Source organism: Pogoniulus pusillus, chromosome 29, assembly GCF_015220805.1.
Source record: "Pogoniulus pusillus isolate bPogPus1 chromosome 29, bPogPus1.pri, whole genome shotgun sequence".
NCBI lineage: Eukaryota > Metazoa > Chordata > Aves > Piciformes > Lybiidae > Pogoniulus > Pogoniulus pusillus.
In genome coordinates, this window is record NC_087292.1 from 8831842 (window position 1) to 8853016 (window position 21175).

Sequence of the window (21175 nt, forward strand, 5' to 3'; positions counted from 1 at the left end):
AGTGAAATAAGCATAAACGTCTCTTCACTCTCCCCTTTTCTGATGTTCCTTTTGGCTGCTCCTGTAAGGATGCTGCAAGCAGTGACTCTGCTTGCACTATTGATTTAAGCATTTGCATGTTATAGATTGCAGCTCTGCACTGGCTTGTTTTCTGGGGCAATATCGGTGTCTCCAATTGTATCCTATCTGTTTGCACTTGGCACTTCCCTCTTCCATAGGAGGCTCTGCTATTCCATACATTGTTCAACAGGATTATGTGCACTCACTGTTACAAAACAATGCATGTGAAACACTCTTCATAGTCCCAGTGGTTTGAGTTTCCTCTTCATAAACCTGTGCTGTACTGCTCTCAGTTACTAAAAACCCAAAAGCTAAAACGTGAGAGTTCTGTCACTAGTGTGAATGCCTGGAGGCCAGCAGAGTAACATGTTGTGAAAGGTACTGCTGGGTCCCTTTCTTTGTAGAGTTTCTTGTCTGGATTTCTCTTTGTTACAAGGATGCCATTTATACCTCTGGTGTTAAATTAACTGCATTTCCCAAATTGGTTGAATCCTGCTGCTAAAAAAGGATGATGCTTTCCCTTGTGCCAGGCTTTCTTTGGTTATGCTGTTTTTCTCAGGCTATGCTAGCTACATTCTAAATGCTATCTGAGATGAAAAAACACACTGCAGATTAGATGACATTAGGGTTAAACATTTCAAATGGATTGTAGTACACTGAAAAATTATGGTTTTGCCAGCCACAGTTGTGGTGAGCTTGTTGGGAACTTTGACCATATTTATGTGGATTCTTGTCTCCATGGTATGGTATGTGCCTCCACTTATTTCTGGAACCATGTAATATATACTTTTGTGATGGTGTTTCATCAGAGGAATGTCTGCAGAAATTGTGGTCTCAGTGTGACAAAAGCAAACATTTCTGTGTTTATTTTGTTCCTATTTTAATTGCACACACACAAAGCTGAACTTTAAAATGATTTTCCATTTACAAATATTTCACTTAAATCCTTAATTGATACTGAGGGCTGGAGAGCTTAGCTTAGGTGGGGATGCTGAATCTTGAAGCACATTGACAGCAATTCTAGGTACAGACTGCCTTTCTGGGTAAACACACCAGCCATATGCTGTTTGGCTGGTGGGAATTGGAGGCTTACAGAAACAAAATGAGTTTATTATGGTTCTACCATAAAACTATACTATGACCTGGCACTACATTGAAGTGTCCATAGAACCCCTGAGTAGAAGACTTTCCTCTGCATGAAACTTGTTTGCTGAAGTATTGTTAACACTTCAGTTTTTCACTCAAAGTCCTTTCTTAGAGGATTATAAAATGACAAATGGCCAAGGCTAAACTGGTACAATACCCAAGAGATTAAGATGACCTAGTAAAAAAGTTTGAGTAGAAAATCCTTACTCCAGATTTTCCATACAGAGTAATTTGTGTTAAAATTTGGATGAAGTTGGCACGAGAAGATTTTGTAAAGGGATTTTGATTCTGAGTAGGCTTTTTTTTTCATATGGAAAATTTGTGGATTTTCACAGTATCTTAAGGTGATGCTCAACCAGAAGCAGTGCTTATATACATCACCCCTGTTGTTAGTCAGATTCAGTCTTTCTGGATGTTCATTTATAGATTAAGCTGAAAGAAATATGAAGGCAGGGAAATCACAGAATAGTGGGAGTTGTAACAGACCTCTGGCAATCATCTAGCTCAGATCCCTTGCTCAAGCTAAATTACCCAGACCAGGTTGCCCAGAACCAAGTCCCTCCAGGCGGGTTTTGAAAGTCTCCAGAGATGACTCCACAACCCCTCTGGGCAGCCTGTTGTGGTGCTCTGGCACCCTCAAAGGAGTTTTTCCTTATGTTGAATAAAGATCTGAATCCTGTATAAATACTTTCAAATGAAGTTAGCTGTAAGCATGTGTGTAACTCTCAACTCATGCAGGGGGCTCCACAAAAATGCTGTTTGTGCAGTCAATCTGTGTCTTACCTTTCACTGAGCTGCTTGAGCTAATTTGTGAGGTGAAAAGTAAAGTGAAGCTTCAGCCCCAGTGGCATTTTTTTCTTCTCTCCCTTTTAAAAAATGACCACAGAGCTGCTGAAGGCCACACTGCTGTCATTGCCTGTTCTCCTCCAAAATGCCCTGGACAAGAAAGGTCCCTGAGAAGGTGTAATTTTTACACAGGCATGCTTTGACAAATGTGGATTCTAATTCCTTGCTCTGAGTAAAGCTGGATTCTCACTCCAGCCCTGTGGCACCGTCTGCTTATGGAGTTCATTATTGCCTTCCTGTCTGCCCTCCCCCAGCTTCACACAGATGTCCAATTAACTCCCCCCTTCCTCTACACTTTCCCCCATCTCCTTATGCTGCCACATAGATGTTTTCACTTGGGACACCCACCACCTTTTAAAAGTATTTTATCAACTCATTTTCAGTGCCTCTGCCTTCTCCTGGAGACTGATACAGATGGAAGTGTTTTGGGGGACTCCACTGGCCTTCTCTATGACTCACTTTCCTGACGACTGCTCGTGTCTTGGTGGTGGTTCATACTTCCTCCACTTGGGTTTTGTTTGGGATCCTTTTTTTAAAATATTACTCATCACCTAGGAACATCTCTTACTTGTACTTACAATCAATACCTGTATTACAGAGCAATCCAGAAATAGGAGTGACTAGAAGTCAAACAAGTGAAGTGGGGGCCAAGCTCTTGCAATGAAGATAACAGTGGCTGGATCTTTTTGTTGGTATGTTAAAGTAAAGGGACTCCAAAGTTTAACTTTCTTCCGTTTATTGGGCTGTTAACTGGGGAGCTTTTAGTGGTTACTTTTGCAGTGCAGAGGGGCACTGGAGAAGAGGCAGAGAAGCCAAGTGGGGTTGAAAATCACTGCAGCTGTCTCAATGCAAGATGTTCTGTCTTTGAGCTTTGAGTTTAATGTATACAGTCTGCCACAGTGATTCTTGGGCAGCTGTAAAAGAGGTAATCCTGGTCCAATATGCACTTAAAAAAATAGGAACTTGACTGTTGTAACAGAAGAAACACTTGTCTTTGTTACCTAGCATCAAAACTGTCTCAAGTAAATAAGTGGTTTAGAGCACTCTTCAAAACGATGAAAGATATTAATAAAATCTGTGCAACTTATTTTAGTACAGGGAAGGTTATTCACAAAATGAAATCAAATCTCAGAGAAAAGGTAGTAAGGAAGGAACTGAGGACAGCAATACTTAAACATATGGGTTTCATTAATGTGGGAATGAGTGAAGTGTTGGAAATTCTCAGTGAATTCAAGAAACACCTGGGCTCCTTTGTGGAGAGGAAAGATCTGGTGAAAGATCTGGAATGGGAGTAAAAAGCTTGAATTTAAAGTATGAAGGATCTGGGACCAGATGAGATTTTTTCACTCTAAAGAATGCCTCGTGTTCAAACATTTGCAGCATGAATATATCCTGCCAGTGTCCTGGTTTCAGCTATGTGACATAGGCTGATATTTGTTTACTTTGGTTGTGACCACTGTATTAGGCTTTTTCCCCCACCATTCCCAGTGATCAGGAATAGGATCCCAGCAGTTAATAAAGTTTTACCAAAATTGGATCACAGGAGGTAACATTGGCAATACATCCTAAGAAAGGTAGCATCCAGAGAAGTTACACTGTGCTGTAGTTTTATGAAGCTAAAATAGTTCTAGAGACTAGTAATAGAAAGTGGTGAGAGAGGTCTTTATCCAGAAGTCATAATTTCAAGTTTCATGCACCAACATTATTGCCACAGCTGGGGCATGTAGTGGGGCCACTGTTAGAGCAGTTACTTTGTGTTGTCTTTGAAAAGGTTTTGTCTAGCCTCTAGTGGACAGGCTTCCATCTCCTGCATGTGTTCTCGCCCTGAGAGGTTCTGTAAAGAAGCTTGGTTTTGAATTTGCCTAGAACCTGCTGCTGCACAGTGTATCCAGCATGGTAATGGTAGACGTGACATAGCAAAGTAGCTCAGTGGATGGTTTCTTTCTAAGTATCACTTTTAAACATGACAGCTCTTAAAAGGCACAGGTGCAGATCTGACAATTTTATTTTTCTCTTGGCAATATCTAAGTAGAACTTCAAGGCATGTGATCAGAAATGTTTATTCCTTGGTGACCAGGTGCCGTAGCAAATTCCTTGTCCACCTCCATTACTGAAATGCTTGAGTGCTCTTTAGGATTGTTACTGAACATTAAGTGAAATACTATTTTGGCCAAAACTATGCTAAAACTTTTACCATCAAGTCTTGGCATGTTCTGAATCATAGGCCCAGCTCTTGGGGGCAAAATCACAGAATTGTGTGGATTGGAAATGACCTCTAAGGTCATTGAGGCCAGCCATTGAGATCACTGAGGTCAGCTGTTGAGAAATGTTGATCTCCTTTTAATTTTGAGGGGAGTAAGAAGTTAGGACTTTTTTTTTAAGGGAAGGAAAACAAACCAACCAAACAAAAAGACCCAAACCAACAAGAAAACGCATCTCATTTAAAAAAAAAAAAAAAAAAACAACAAAAACAAAGTTTTAAAATGGCATCTTGCACAAAGTGGAGAAACATTGCGTCTGCTGGTATCCTTCTCTTCCTGTCTGGGCCATTTTCTGCGACCAGCAGGCAGCTCTGCCTGTGAGTGATGTAATGGTTGTGTGGCTGCGAGGTGCTCTGCTGGGCTGAGCCTCCAGGAGTCACAGCGAGTAAGGTTTACAACTGAGTCTCCCCAGCACTGCGCACAGGCTCCTGCGCCGCTTCCCTTATGCTCCCTGTCTGCCAGCATTATTACCCTTCCCCCACCTCTTTCACACAGTGTTTCTCCCTGAGGCAAATTTCTCGCTGTCTGGAGTATTAAACATGCACAGGCACTTTTTTTCCCTTTAAGATTTCCTAGTCTAACTATTGCAAGACAGCAACAGCTAAAAAGACTTCTACATAGGGGTCCGTTCGTTTCAGTAGAGAGACACAGTGTGTGCCTGTGTAAAACAACCAACCAATCTCCCCCTCGTTTATGGCTGAGATCAGGTTTCTCTTTCTTTGTCTTTCTTTCATTCTTTCTTCTTTTTTAAAGTGTCTTTACTCAGCAGTCATAATTTTTCCTTCTGGTAAAAAATGCAACATGAGCAGATGGCAAGTATTAACACATGAAATGCAGTGCCTGCCTGAAGTTGATTTAACTGCTCCAGGTTTCTGTCACTGGCTTTCAGTTAGTTAAGTCATGTTTACAAGTTAATGAATTTGTTCCACTTGAAATATTTGATGGTATGTGCTGAGGTTCAGTGGTAAAGGGATCCTTCAGGAGTAATCGAGGAAAGCATGAGAGCTTAAGACAGTGAGCTTGTAGGTTGGTTTGGGTTTGTTTTTTTTTTTTTCCTTTGACTGATTTTAGCATTTTTTGACATGAATGTGAAACTGAAACGACAAAAGGGGCAATAGTAGATAGCTATCCACAGCTTTTTCTCTTGCTTTGTGATATTGCCTTGAGCACTGCAGTGATACCATACTCTAAAGCAGCTCCATATTTGAACCCTGGAGCTTGCAGTTTCATTTCTATTGAATGTCCCTACTCCTTAGACAAGGATTTGAAAAACAAATAAAGTTTTATGTAGCGAATCAAGCAACATTTTCATATTATTATATGGTCTGCTTCCATGCTTGCTTTGGAAGTATGAGTGCAAACTATTAAATAGGCTGCTAAATATAAATTAGCCTACATTTGGCAGCAAAACTGCCTAGAATAGGGTGATAAAATTCAGTGTATTTTCAGTTCATGCGTAAGACTCTGTACTACAACACCACATGCTATCTACCTAATAACATTTGAAACTAAGCCAGCACCAAGAATTATATTCTTAGTAAGAAACAAATAGTGGTTACTGGTAATTGAGCATCATATAGGCTTAGTATTTTATGTAGCAGATTTCTCTCTGCATGAAATGCTGTTTATTGGAACTGCCTAAACCTGCAAACCGGTGCTCCTTGCCAGGCAGCCTATAAGTATGAAAGCACAGCAAGAGTTAACATATTTTACTATTTGAGCAATTGGTGCCAAAATAATATGTTCTGCAGGCTTAGTTGATATTTCTGGCATTGGTTTTTGAGTTTGTAAAACTGTGGATTTTACTTTTGTTAGGGTTTCACTAACCGTTTATTCAAACAGGACTGAAGGTCAGGTTCCTCTTTGGAAAGTACACTAAGCTCAGCTTTGACTCGAAATGTAACATCTCAGCTGCTAGATAAGGCCAAGTTAATTGCTCCAACCATGAATGAGAGTATGTTTAATACCTAAAACCCGACAGCGATTTACTGTATCCTTTAGAAAGGCATGTCCCAAGTAAACAGTGCTCGGTTAAGTAGGATCAAGCTGTGAGCAGAGGCAGCAGTGCAGCTTGCTGGATAGGCAAGCCTGAGGTGGGAGGATTTTAACTACCTGAGAGATGGTGCAGTTAACCCCTGCCTGCCCGCAGTGCTCTGTGCTCCTGCGGCAAGCAGCTCATACACAGAAATGAGGCTTGTTAACCCCTGCTTTTTATTGGGCTTTGTGGATGTGTGACATCATTGGCAGCCAATCAGAAAGTGCTTCAGGGCAGAGTTTAAAAGCTATTTCATAATATATTTATATTCAGTGCAGATATTTTTGGGCTTCAGTAGCATTCGTTTTGTCGCAGAGTCCATGTGTCAATATGGCTTGGGGAAAAAAAAGAAGGTGGTATGAAAATAGCATGTTTGCCCTTGGCTTGCTGTCATTCAGCTGGGTGGCAAAATGCTATGGCCAGGGTAGCTGGGGTGCTGCAAAACTGTTATTATGGAAAGGATTTTTTTTTTCCTCCAGCAGTAGTAATGCTGCGAGCCAATCTTGGGTGATGATTGCGTGCTCCCTGCTCAGCTGCGCCTGCTTAAATAGCCAGACCTGCAAATATTTCCCAAGCTGCTCTGCCTTGCCAAGAACAAAAATGCAAGAGAGTCTGCAGAAATGTGCACGTGCCTGTGCCAGCCTCAGTCACCCCAGCGGCTGGGCTGGGCTCTGCTGGAGTCAGCCCCTTCCCCCAGCCCTTGTGCAGCACCCACACCCTGGTGTGCAGGGCGCCTTTGTGGGGTCGCACCCAGAGTGTTTTGTTTCCTGTTAGATGACACAACCTTACTATGTTGAAGGAGAACCATTTCTGATAGTGTCTCTTCCAGAAAAGTCTGGCTAATCCGTGCAAGCCCCACACCATTCCTGCTTAACTCTTTAATTTCCAGAGTGCTTCCTGTAGCAGGATCATGTGGGATTGTAAACCCAATTACATTTTTCAGAGTATAACAACGATTTTTGATATCCTTTGAAAGACAGAAATTTATTTATTTTTCTAGAAGAAAGAAATGGAGACTTGTGTCAGTGAGGGGACTGGTATTTAATTTTGGGCTGTTTCTCCTCTCACTTAAGCACTGTAGCTATTCTCATGTCAGGCTGCTAAAAGTCGCTATTCAGCACTACAGGCCTGCAAAGGTTTGGAAAGAAGTCTTTCAGATGCTAGCTCTTGCATGCTGTTCAGTGTTCACAAATGGGTTAGAAAATGAAACATGCAATGAGATAAGAAAGCTTGTTAGCATAGCTATTTTGAGATCACAGAGTGAATGCCAACTGCAGGGAGCTACAGACAGACCTTGCAATATTGAGACTGAGCAGAAAAACTTACAACCAAAATGTGATTGAAGGTGATGCAAATAGGCTTGATGTGAGTGAGTCTTACTTGTATGGGTTGGTCTCTAAGAGCATATTTTTGGCTAAAGAAAAACATCGCTGCCTCATGAAAACCTTCATCTCACAGCTCAGTAGCAGGTAAGGAAGATCAAATTATAGGAATTATTTGAAGTACAAAGAAAAAGTAAAAACCTTTGTGTGCCAATGGAAATCCTTGGCTTCATCTTTAATACTGGCTGGAATTCTGGTCCTCTTGCAGCACAACTAGAAAAGGCATCTGGAACAGGAGTTGGGAACCACATCCCTTTGGGAAACAGTTAAGCAGGATATGATTTTAGTCTTTTCCACACTGAGGAAGAACACACACTGGAGTTCTTTGAAATCTGTAATTGTGTGAGAGAGTAAGTAGAAATTATTAACAAGAAATAGTCTCAAAGTGAACTAAAGGAGAATTTTCATGTAGAATATATCACTGAAGTTTGGAATTTAGTGTTGTGGTTGTACATGAAAGAAGATTTAGGTATGTTAAATTGGATCCAAGTAATTTAGTAAAGTTAGTAAAGTTACTTCTCTATTTCTAGGAACCCGTATGTTGCAAATTCCTGTAGGTTAGGAGAATATTCAAGACAGGAATGCCACATACTTGTCATGTCTTTATGCTCTAATCATCAGCTGTTGGTCTCAGCTGGAGACAAGTTACTAAGCTTTGATTCAGCAGTGTATGCATGGTGGCTATTTGTGTGTTCATGGACAGCTTTCTTCTTGTACTGCTGTAGCCTGCATCACAGCCACTGGCTAGAGGATGACATACAAGCCAAACCTCATTGATCTTTGCTTCCTGCTGTATTACTCTTGGAAACTGAGTGCAATTTTCCATCTCCTGTGACTTGTGGGTGGGTCAGTGTTTGTCTGAATGCCTTCCTGGTGAGTGTTAAGATGTTGTATATTTTGCCAGGCAAAATGTAATGCATCCATTTTTGCCACATTTCTGATATCTGCTGGATTGTCCGAGGTGTTGTCTGCTTTCCATTCCTGTTGCCTTATAGGGAAATATAGCAGGACTAGGATCTGTTTTAACACTTTATGAATACTTTTTTTCTAACACAGTTTCTCTATTAGGAATGTTGAGTTTGTTCTAACTGTGAAGTCACAGGAATAATATGACTGTGATGTAACTAGATAAGGGGAGAGCAGTTGGTGTCCTTTATCTTTTGGAAGACTTTTGATACAGACACCCACAGCATCCTAGTATTCAAATTGGAATGTTAGGATGTGGATGAGTGGACTACTAGATAGGTGAAAATAGTGATTAGACTCAAAGGGTAGTTTGTATTCTACTTGGGTGCTTGTTACAGGCGTAGTTTGTCAGACATTTGCCTAATACCTTGTCCAGTGAGCTGGAGGAAGGGACAGAGTGCATGGTCCTTGAGTTTGTGGATCACAGTGAACTATGAGTGTGCTTCAGAACAGGGTTGCCTTTCCAAGGATATCAGCTGGCCAGAGAGATGTGCTGAAATGAGTCTTAGTACATTCAAGAAGACAAGCACTGAATCCAGCACCTGGGATGAACTAAGACTGCTGCAGTACAAGCTGGGGACTGACTGGCTGGAGAACAGCTTTGCTGTGAAAGACTCGGGGATCTTTTTAGATGATAAGCTAAACACAAATTAGCAGTGTGCCATCAGTGAAGGCCAATTTGGAAGCATCATCAGAAACATGACTGGTAGATTGAAGGAAGTGATTAGTCTTTTTAACTGAGCTTTCCTTGCTCAGTTTTGTATTTTTTGTTTTGTGGTGCATTAGTATTGAAACATTGAGCCAGCTTGGGAAGTAGGCTCTTGCCTTGGCTTGGCTACTACTGCACGCTCTGAGTCACTGAGTTAAGGAAGGGGGTGTCAACAACTTGCGCTTTGTTGTGTCTGGTCAACCTATTCTTTTTATTAGCTGTATCTGATTCTTACTATACTTACAGACTCCTCTTGTGTAGAATGCTGCCTCACGCCTCAGATGGATGGTGCTATTTTTGTTTACTTCTGCCTGTGATATTATTCCAGAAAGTGAAAACAGTTTGAGTTGTTCCTTGGGGAGCTCAGCTGCTCTTCCATGTGCAAGATGCTCTGAATGTTTAAATATCTTAGATGAGAAAATGTGTTGGTATAAATTGATTTGCAAAGGGACATATAATTTGAGGCTATTACTATTCTGATACTGTATGTGCTTGCCTCAGACACTGCATTAATAAAGAGAAAAAACTGCTCATAAAAGCCTCCAAGTGACAGCCTTGGAGTCTGCTGTTTATGCCTTAACTCTTTGTTTCAGAAAGACTGAAAGCTAGGATAAGATGCCTAGGTGAGGCTCCCTGGCCATTCACTTCAGCACCTTTGTGAAAAGACTGCCTAACATCTGCTTTCAAGGTCTGTGGATGTAACTCTCAGTCCCCTAGGATTGAGACTGTCAGCAGGTGATACATCAGTGAGTAATGATTAGATTAGTTTGGAGCATTGGACACAAGTAAGAGACATAGCAGCAGACTTGGACTTCACACATTTTGCTTGGAGTGCCACTGAATAATTTGAGTGCAGCACTGCATTTTTAGAATTTGTAATTTAACTTGTGCAAGTAGGCAGAAAACCTGCTTAACCAAAACCTGCGTACCCCTAATACCACATGGGGAGCCTGGCAGTTAGGGAATGGAATAAATAGCACAGAAATGCTGAGTTCAGAGCTCAGGGTTAACATGATTAAGACCACAGACAGAGTTCAAGTAATGTATTGCCTCTGCACTTCAGTAACAATCATTGAATAATATAAGTTAGAACTTTGCAGGTCATCAGGTCCAACTCCCTGCTGAAAGCAGGGCTGACTGAAGTTAGACTGGGCTGCCCAGGGTCTTGTCAAGCCTTGGACATCTCTGAGAAGGCAGATTTTACAGCCCCTCCGGGCACTGCTCCAGTCTTTGACCATGTCATCATGTAGATTTTCCTGTTTGTCTGATTGATGTTCCACTTCTCACAACTGATGTCCATTGCCTGTGGGTTGTTGGTTTGGGTTTTTTTAAATTTCTTTTTGGTGTGCAGTTCTGAGTTGAGTCCAGCTCTGTTTTTTCTGTATGCAGCTCTGCCTTCACTCATTAGATGGTTGAAGACATGACTAAATTGCACTTCTTCAGGCTGAAAAACTGGCTGTCTTAGCCTCTCCTTATGATGTAAGTGCTCCAGCGCTTCAGCATCCTGGTTGTCCCCTGCTGGACTTGCTCCATGTACTTCAGTCCAGTAAATACTTCGTGAACTGGGGAGCACCAGACCACACACAGTACTCCAGTCTCACACCATAATAGGGGGAAGTTATCCCATCCCTCAGTCTGTTGGCTGTGGTTGTACTGATAGCAGGATGCTGTTAACTTTTGTCACTGCCAGAGCACTCTGCTGATCCAGGTTCAGCTTCTAGGTGCTGAAGAGCACCAGTACTTTCTCTGCAAAGCTGCTTTCTAGCCAGATGTTAATTAGGTTGGCTAACCATTTCTTGCCCTCATTAGATCTATGCTGCCTATTTTCAGTCACCTCCTTTTTATTTGAAGTGCTGGAAATGGATTTCAAAAGGATTTGCTTCACATTTTCTCTGGGCCTGAGGTTAGGCTGAATATCCTGTAGATCCCTGTATCTTCCTCCTTGGCCTTCTTGAAAAAAAGACATGATATCTGGCTTTTTTCCAGTTGTCAGGAACCTCTTCTGATTGCCCCGACCTTTTAGATGACTGACAGCAGCAACTTTAGCATCCTCAAATGCATCCATCTGGTCCCCTGGGTTTTGTTGTTGTTTTTTTTTTTTTTTCCTGGTTGTTTGCTTGGTTGCTGGAGTTTGTTTGGTTGGGTTTTTTGTTTGTTAATTTTGTGTGTGTTTTTGTTGTTGTTTTGGGTTCATAGGGTTTTTGTGTGTGTTTGCTTGTTTTTTGGGTTTGGAAGTTGTTGGGTTTTTTTATGTGAAGTGTGAATTTTGGTTTTCTTTTACTACTTTGTAATAATCCTTTTTTTGGATCTGCCCCTGCTGTATGCAGTTCCTTAGACTATGCCTCTAGACAGGGACTTGGTAATTCTGGGAGCAGAACTTGCAGTAAAAACCATGGCAAGGAATGCATGGAGTTGCCTTACTAGTAAAAAGAGAATATTTGTGTTAGAAGGGTATTGTAAAGCCAGATAGCAAATTTCTGCCCTTTGTGCTCTTGCAAGTAGAAATGCTGGGTATTACTGTTACTAGTTACCTTAGTCTGTATCATTCTTTTTTTGACTCCTGTTCCCTTTTGGCCTTCCTGAAGATTAACACATGAGGAGCAGCCCCAAGTATATTCCTGCTTCTTGTTGAGAAGCAACTGAGAGGCTGAGTGCTCTGAAGCCAGGGCATGCTGCCTTAGGAAGCATCGTGGACACAGCCTGTCAGGCCAATCGCGAATGGCAGCAGCAAAGCAAACCCAGACTTTCATTTTTGAAGGACATGTTCCCTCTGGCAACAGCATATTGGGAAAATGATTATGTTAGTGAGAAACTACATCTGTCAGTGGAGAGGAGAAAGCCTGGTGGGTAAGATGCCCAAGCACGAAATCTTAGACTGTATACTTAGAGAGGACACATTTTGTGTCGAAGCTCTCCAAAGCTGTCACATCTCTTCTGCTGTCACACACTTCTCTGGCAGGAGAGAAGCCACTGCATCCTTGTTTTTCTGTCTCCTTACTGAACAGCTAACAATACTGTACTTGCCCTGACTTCAGCAAGATTATTGATTTGTGCAGGGATCATTATTGCAGCTGTTGAATAGATCTTTGCTGAAGAGATTAGGGCAAGGTGGGGGAGAAAGGACATTGTGGGTTTCTTTCTCCAGTATGCATTCTAAATTCTGTTTATTTATGGAATAAAATTAGCTCCTTGACTGGTTTTACGTGGTTTTGTGGCACTGTACTTCATAAAGGGAAGCCTAAATTATTCTCTTGAAGAGATCCTAGTCATAAGTGAAAAGTTGTCATTAATAACTGATTACAGCCAAAAGGATGTATAGCATGCTTTCTGGAGCTTGCATAGAATTGGCCTTGCTCTGAAGTGCTTACCCAGAATGTTTAGAACAACAGGAAGAAAAAACTTACAATAAAGATGATAGTATGATCATGCTAAAAAGAATAAGGCATATGCCTTCTGAGTTACAAAGCAAACAGAGGAGGTACCTTCATTTTAATTGGCTACTTCCCAATTTCTGTTATTTGCTTGATAAGCTGTTGGAAGAATGAAACCTATACAGTCAGTCTGTGAACTTTTTACTGTGCTTTTGAGACTCATAAATAATACTAGAAAGTGATGTGACTGCCTTATGTTTGCAAACACTGTGCCTCAAACTTTACACTGTACTCTAATAAGTCTAGTAACAGAGCACTATAAAAAGAACTTCCTCCCTCCTCCTTTCCCACACCTGTTGGTCAATCAGAGATAAGAAAATTAGTGCAAGAATCAATAATTGTTTGGAAAGCCTTCACTAATCTCACAGACTTGAAGGAAAAGGGGAAAAGTAAGAATTCTGTAAAGAGAAAATTTAGAGAGGTTACTGGGAAACATCCGTGAGTGCTGCAGGTGAGGTCAGATGACCCAGTGGGCTGACTGCAGCTCATGATGGGCACAGGTGCCAGAGCTAGAATAGATTTTTCTGTTTTCTTAGGAAGAAAACTCTGCAGTTTAGGCTGCTCATTCAGTCACATTCTGGGCTTAGAGAATGATAGATTTCTTTACCTTGCTGAGGTAAGCAAAGGTGCTGTGTGTGTGAAGTCAAGAATGGAATCCAACTTTTGTAAGTCAGCTGCATAAAATGTTTGTAGTGTGGGAAAGGAGAGAAAACTAGGGTCTAAAATGTGTGTTCTGAAAATTGGAGTGGTTTGCCATTATTCTGTGTGTCTGCCCTGAAGAGACCTTGTACTCATGCTCTTGCTTTTGTAATTAATCGTTTTGGCACTTCAGTACAAACCTGCCTGCCATCAGTAGTGCATCACACTACTAAGGTAGTGTGCCAGACTGAACTAGCATGGTGCTCATGTGGCAACACACTTCCTTCTGCTGATGGAGAGAAAAATAACCTCTGGGGGAGGAATGGGAAGGACAGCTGTAAGTGGTGAAGTTTTAAACCAGTGCTGCAGGCTCTGCTAGATTTCTCCTGTCAGTCCTGGTTTAGATCTGGGCTCTGCCGTGACTTGTTCTCTGTTGGGACATCCAATCCATCCCTCCTGCCTTGATTTCCTAAGATGCACTAGTTTGTAAGGCTGTTGGTAGGATTAGTCTTCAATCTTCTGTCTATTTTGAAGGTGCTAATTAAAAGGTGAATTCTTGACCCTGGTTAAACACATTTGAGAAGCTTTAAGAAGCTTCTGAGAAGTTGTTAGTTAGCCAAGGAGAAGCCTTAGCACTGCTGTTACACTGCTTGTTTCTTCCCATTTGTGTAGGTCATGTGATGTGCTACACCTTCAGTGGCACCTTTATTCAGCACATGCTCTACAGAAGAGCTGAGTTTCTTTTGTCTTGGCACAGTGGGGTTGGTAGCCCCACAAGTGGGGGAGAAGAATCACCATGGAAGCCAGCCAAAGTGAGAGTCTCTAATGTGGCAATAGTGGACATCAGACCCCTGCTCTTTTAAAAACATCCTTGTTAAATACTTTCTTTGTATGTAGCAAGAGCTTAAGCAGAGAGGAACATGTGGGTGAGGATTTGCACTCGGCATCAGAGCTGATGCGTTAAGAACACTTTGGTTCTGTAATTCATACTTTTCCCAAAACTATCTCTCAAGAATCTGCTAGCACTGTGCTGGATGGGCTGGCAGCAATCCAAAGAAGGCTGCTTGGGAAAGTTGAAGTTGGTAGGGTTTTAAGAAGTAAGTTTTTGAGCTTTAGTTGTTTGGTTCTTTTTGTGTAAATTAAAGTTATTTTACCATTGTTATGTAGAGTGAGAGGAATCCATTGTTATGTACAATGAGAGGAATCCAAGTCAGCATTATGACATCTTGCTGGAAAAAAGTGAGAATGTTTGCTTGGTTTTGGAGCTGCTGAAGAAACAAGTTTTAGTTCATAGAATGGCTTAGGTTGGAAGGGACCTTAGAGTTTATCTACTCCAACCTGCCTGACGTGGGCAGGGATACCTCTCAACTAGATTCTGCCCTATTTTGATTTCTGTAGTCCAGGTGTTGCTTTTAATACCTGTAAGAATGACCACATCTAAAAAATAACTTCTGCCCTCTAGCCAAGAATCCCATTTTTATCTTTCCTACCAGAGTTCAAATTGCTGTTGCAGGTTTCTGTGGAGAAATGCTTCTTGAGCTGCTCCATTTTCTTTGGCTATCTGCAGTAGTTCTGATTCACTCCAGAAAGCCTGGCAGTCTTTCACTGCAAACTAACAGGAGCAAGTCTGATTATTGGTGTCAAGGGAAAGGTACATTTGAGCTGCCTCAGGTGGTAGAGAGAAGATGTAAGAAATGGATGCAGGAGCTGTGGAAACATGAATAGCACTCAGGGCAAAGTCAGCACTGCAGTCCAGCAGTGTGAATGAAATATTTTATTATTGCTCCTTTCTCTGCTTTGAGGCAGTGGAGTTGATCAGGAGCTCAGTGTAGAGGAATAAGTACTTCAGCTACTGAGTTGAACTACCAAGACTTTACATTTGGTAACCTTCAAGGGGATATTTTTTCCCTCTTTGGTCATAGTTTTTAATCTGGGATGATTGCTGTCAGAGTTCAAGTTACCAGCTAAGTTTCCAGAGACATCACATAAATACAGGAAAAATTAGGTTAATATTCCATGAAATAATACCTCTCCTCCTTTTCTCAGGTAATCTACTTTCTCTGCTTGTGAAAAAGCTCAGTGTTCTATCTGTAACAGCCTGGATAAACATACTGAATGCAACAGGGGCAGAAATGCTTCTAGTGATGCCAAACATTCTTGCTCTTGGGCACTCAGTGGCTATACCAGTGCCCCTGCATCCCAGACCATACCTACTGTGATGGCCTTGCAGCTTCTGTGAATTCTGGTGAGCAGCTGAAGTGCTGGCTGGGAGTGAGACTGGCCAGGAACAGATGGACCAACTGTGTTGCTAGGCTTGACTCATGGTCCTTGAGGGCAGATTGCCCTACATCTGTGTTATAAAAGTAGATCCAACATGGATTTCTGGACTATCTTGTAGATACTTGGATTGAAGGGAAACACCTTTCTGTGTTCACATCAGGAATCCTTACAGCACTCACAGCAGTGTTGCTGCACAGACTGCTGTAAGCCTGCTGGGAAAATGAGGCTGAGGAAGCAGACACATTTATTTTTCTTCAGTAGAAGGTAGAATCTGTCTCTGAATTAAGCTGTTTCCTGTGTGTGATATAACCTGTAAGGGATCACCTTTTGACCCAGCTTTGCTGTTCAGATGCTGGGTTGCAGTTGTCAGAGAAACCACTATGTACTTAAATAGGTCATTTTCTTACTGCTCTCATTTGTTTAGCTCAGTCAGCTGGAGGCCTGGCTTTCAGGGGCTTCAAACTGTATTTCTCAAGGGGTGCTTTTCGTGCCTTAGGTATTGTAGCACACATCTTGTCTCACTGCATAACATAGCTGCCACCAGAAGTTTTAATCTTTTGGGCATGATTCTACATGCCACTTCTTGTATTGCCTGCTAGTGCAGAATTGTTGTGCATGCTGTATTTTTCAAAAGCTCTCCCAAATATGTTAATTCTTTCATTTTTACTATTTGTATTTGTAGTTTCATGTAAACCTGTTACACTTCTTTCTAAAGGCTATATTCCCCCGGAATTCCTTTAATTTTTGTTTCCTCAGTTTCATAGAATGGCTGAGCTTGAAAGGCATCTTAGAAATCATCTATTCCAACTCCCTGCCGTGGACAGGGATGCTTCTCAAGTAGACTTGGCTGCTCAAGGCCTCATCCAAACTGGCCTTGAACACCCCCAGAGCAGAGGCATCCACAGCTCCTATGGCAGCCTATTCTAGAGTCCTACCACCCTTATATGAGTATATTTACTGTTCAATCTTTAATTAATAGTTCCCAAGTTTGGGACAGAATACAGAGCATCTCAGTGGAGATCTGCCTCCAGCTTATGTTCTTTGGGTGCAGTGGAAGCTTGCAACTACTCTGTGCTGGGCTGTCTCAAACCTAACCTAAGAGAAAAGAGGAGAAGTATATTTGCACTAAACAGGTGCCAGAGGTGCTTACAGAGCCCAGTGGAATGACCAAACCTTTCCCAAGGCCTCTATAGCTGGATTAGACATGAACACAGTTTAGTCTTATGGCCACTTGGCCTTCAGCAAGCTAGTGCTGTAGTCAGTGCCACTAGTGGTTGTATGTTATGGTATGGATCCTATCCCAAGGAGAGCACCTACTTTCTAAGGGCCATAATCTGGCCTTTATTAGATTGTGGGAGCCATAAACCACGTTTATAGAGGCAAAAAACTCTTTGTTACTACTTAAACATTTTCTCTTCTGATGATTTGAATAGTCTTTAGAATTTTGAACCATTTCTTCCCCCTTCTCCCCACTCTTTCCTCCTTAGCAGACAACCATATAATTTTTCCTTTAGGTTTCACAGCAGCCAGACCACAATGGAATTATTTCATCTTCAGTCTGTGTGATGTGCAGAGCACTGAGATTCCTTGTGACCTTTTTAACCCTGTGTGGTGTTTGTGCCATTGTGAAAGCTTTTTTCAGACCCCTTCCTCATAAAATATTTTGCAAGTTGGATGGATTGGGTTCTTTGCCCCTCATTCACTATTGATCCAGCAGCTCTAGAGTGGGACAGAGGTCTCTTGAGCCATAGGAAATCCTGACTCTACTTTTAAAGTTGGCATGAGAGGCTCATGTCCTAACTTTGATTGCTCTGATCAGGGCATTTTGGAACAGATTGTCACTCAACCTCTTAATTACTGCAATTCACAACACTTCTCCCTGCCTTGTTTTCTCCTGGCATGTCCTCTGGCAATTCTACCCTAGGAATGAAGGGCAGAGTATTTTACTCTGAAAATCTGACTTAACTTCAACCTTTCTTATTTTATGGAAAATGCAGAATGTTGGTACTCCACTGTGAATTACACTTGACTATTGTTAGAGATTCCTCTGGCCAGGGATTTTTCTCCTTTCTGTTTTGCAGAGGTGAACCTCATTGCTAGTAGTTTTTAAATAACCAGTTGAGATTCTTCATGTTGTCATACTTACGAGTTATGACTGATTTTTAATCTTAACTGAAAAAAAATTACATCTTACAATGAAAAAATCTGCCCAAAGGAGCTTCTGGGCCTGCATATGAAAACTTCAAACCCACATGCATCTGTCAGTGTTTATCAGTGGAAATGTTTTGCTCTGATGGCACAGTCTGTATCCAAACAGGTAGCAAGTCCTCTACTCTTAGGATGTGGGTCCGGCCTCCGAGATGTGCAAATTGGCTGTTTATCAGCAGAGTCCTTTTCAATCCTGCTGGCTCTGGCAGTGCCAACACAGCACAACAGCTTTGAGAGCCAGTTCCTAGATCTCAGTATGAATTAATATTTACCTCTTCAATTGTGCCTAGGTGTCTGTGAAGAGCCAAGATCTATGCCAGAAAATTAGTAGGGGATACTCCCAAGTAATGCCTGTGACTAGATGCACACCTTGAAACACACAGATGAGAATTATGTACAAACGAATGTGAAAATCATACCTGAACAGCAAACTGTTCTCTGGAAATATGGGCAATCTAGGGCCTGAAGGCCACTAGCTTTACAGGAGGGCAAGGATCTTTGTCTTCCATCGAGACTGAGATTTCAGCTAAGAGGTTGCACTACAGAAATATCATTTTATCTCCTCAAGATGAATCAATTATTTGAGTTCTTAAAACCCCCAGAAGCAAACCCAAATCCCTTTCTGTATTTCTTCTGTAGCCAGTATTTTGCAGTGATACTAATTAATTTGCATTTTCCTGTGCTTTAAAACTGATTTCCCCTGTGTTCTACTCTATTTTTATCTGCTCAATATTAATCCAGCTAAGATGACTGCAGAGTCTGTAGAATCAGGTGTGAAAGTAAACAACTTCACATTTTCAGCATTGTTTACAGATCTGATTACTTGTTGGAAAGTGACTTCAGTTCTGAAATGCTGATCAGTCTCCCCAACCCCACATCTCTTTTATATGATCCAAACTCTTTCAGGTATCATTTTCTCCTCCCACAGTAAGGTTAACTTCTGTTCTCTTCTTGTTTCAGAGTCAGCCTCCATCAGCAGCACGCTCCTATGACCTGCCAAAGCTCTACCGAACAGAAGACTTTTTCCCTGTGAATGATGTAGGTACTAAATATCCAACTCATTGACTTGGGACTAACAAAAGGTTTTTAAGGAAAGGCTGCTGCAGTTTGTTCTTAGGCTTCACACTTCATGACCTTACAAAGAAGCAGCTGTTGCATTTCAGAACTTAGGCTAGCATCTAATAAGGGAAGCAAAGAATTACTGGTGATTTTATCACTAGTTGGAGGCTGGAACATTAGTTCTAAGATTTGATCACAGTAGTTGGCCACTTACTTGATAAGCTTCCCATCAATGAAGAAACCATACAAAACCTCACTTAGTTTAGCTCCACATTTTTGTATTTAAAATGCTGAGAAGGCTGAAGAGGGCCCTTAGTGTAGCATTTTAAACCATCAAGTAATGTGCCAGTGCTGCCAGCCTCACAACTGCCCCATGGTCAGATTTTACGAGGGAATGTGTCAATGTCAGAACTTTTATCATTCAGTGCACTGCACATAGCTGAAGCCTCCCATGCTCTCTTTCCAGCCAGAGACAGGCTTTCACAAGCTGCTGTGTACTGTAACTTGATGGTGTAAATAAACTTTCTGCAAAGCTGTTCTGGACTTCTGGATGTGCAACTTTGTAATGCAGATGGGCATTTAGCCAGGAGAAGCATAATTCATCTCCACACCTGTAGCTTGGTGTTTGGCTTTTGAACTTCTAAAAAAGCCTCATTCTTTCCTCTGAACAAGGAACACTAGAGAGAGGACATTACTTGCTTTCATTGATTGGTTTTGTATGCAGCACAATATGAAGCAATAGAAATAAATGCTCTTGGTTTGAAAATACCTGTGGAAGAACTCAAACTGCAGGGCTCAATGCAAATGCTGTGAAGGGGGGGAGGGGTGGAAAAAAAACCAAACCCAACAGCTTATGGTGAAAGTAAAGCTACATGGCTTTGAGTAACCATGGAGACCAATGCTTTTCTGATGCAGAAATAACTCAACCGTCTCCTATTTATTAGTGGGATTGATGATGAAAAATAAAGTTGAATTAAAATATAAAGCAGTAGACGACCGAGACAGTCAATGTCTGCCCCTGCAATGCAGGTTGTTGTAATAATGACAAATGAGCTGATACTAGAGGGGCAAATCAGTTATGAAAGGAACAGAATACTCTAAGTTATACCAACCTGTTTATCCAAATATCATCTTCTTTATTAACAGAAATTAAAAGACAGTACACAGAGCATATTCCTGAAATCTTCTGGTTCCGATAAAAATTGAAATGAAACTTGGTTTAGTACCAGAGTGTAGGAAACATGTACTACAAAATGGTAAGCTGTTTACTGAAATGTTCTTAGTGGAAATTTGAAACCTGCTCATTCTTGGTGCTAAGAATGATAGAATTTTCCTACAAAAACACTGGGTGGATATCCAGGTTTCTGTCTTGAGAATACATGTCAAAGGGTCATAAATCTGTTACGTAGTAAGTTTTTGCTGCAGAAATGTTCCTGCTGAACAGAGGATGGCAGCATTAAATGTCACTTGAAATTTCAGGAAGATGAAGAGCTTGTGAAATAAAACTTCAATGCAGATATTGCTGCTGCAGCATCAGGTAAGAGGTTTTGATTGAGTTGAACTCCCAGTGAGTATCAAGGGTTAAGTCACAGCATTCCAAGGGAAAGGTGGAGCTCAAGTGCGACTTTAGTGTCTGATGCATGGGGTAGAAAACTGGGAGTTTAGCAAAAGCTGCCTGTCTGTCCCTGCTGGAGAACTGTTTAGTTTGGAGGCAAGGTTACTGGCTGTAACTGTGCTTCCAGGAGGGAGAGGGAGGGGATGAAAAGTCTAGTGCTGAGCCGCTGCAGGTCAGTGCAATGGTGAGTGCTTCAGAACAGCAGCTATTACAAATGCTTTGCACACCCATGGAAGTACAGGGACATGTAAACCGCAGATACCCATCACAAGCTCAGGCTTTCCTTGCCCTCTGAGGTGCTCAGCAAAAGTCAAATCACAGGTTCCACCAGTTCTGAAAGAGAAACGTCTATGCTAATCATCTCCTGTTTCCTTCTCAACTGTTACAATCTTTAGATTTCAAATAGCATGTTTGAGATGGAAAAGACACTTTGCTTCAGGTGAGCTGGCTGAAACAATTTTTTTAGAGATTACATTAATGGTCATTCTGTGCTACTGTGTTGGCCATAGCCTGGACAGACCTAGTGGCTTTTCAAGGC

The 21175-nt window shown here is 41.5% G+C and overlaps 1 protein-coding gene across 5 annotated transcripts in view; it reads left to right on the forward strand.

The window, feature by feature from the left end:
- Window positions 1-19565, forward strand: part of BCAS4 (breast carcinoma amplified sequence 4) — a 40618-nt gene extending 21053 nt beyond the window's left edge. For 2 of the 5 annotated variants that reach the window (XM_064167646.1, XM_064167648.1), the window contains exon 5: window positions 18924-19565. In XM_064167646.1, the coding sequence (XP_064023716.1) occupies window positions 18924-19028 (105 nt within the window). In that variant the 3' untranslated portion in view covers window positions 19029-19565. Of the gene's footprint in view, window positions 1-2435; window positions 2537-15521; window positions 15721-18923 lie in introns of all 5 variants that reach the window. The other 3 variants (XR_010307645.1, XM_064167647.1, XR_010307646.1) reach the window with 3 other exon arrangements.
- The last annotated feature ends 1610 nt before the right edge of the window (window positions 19566-21175 follow it).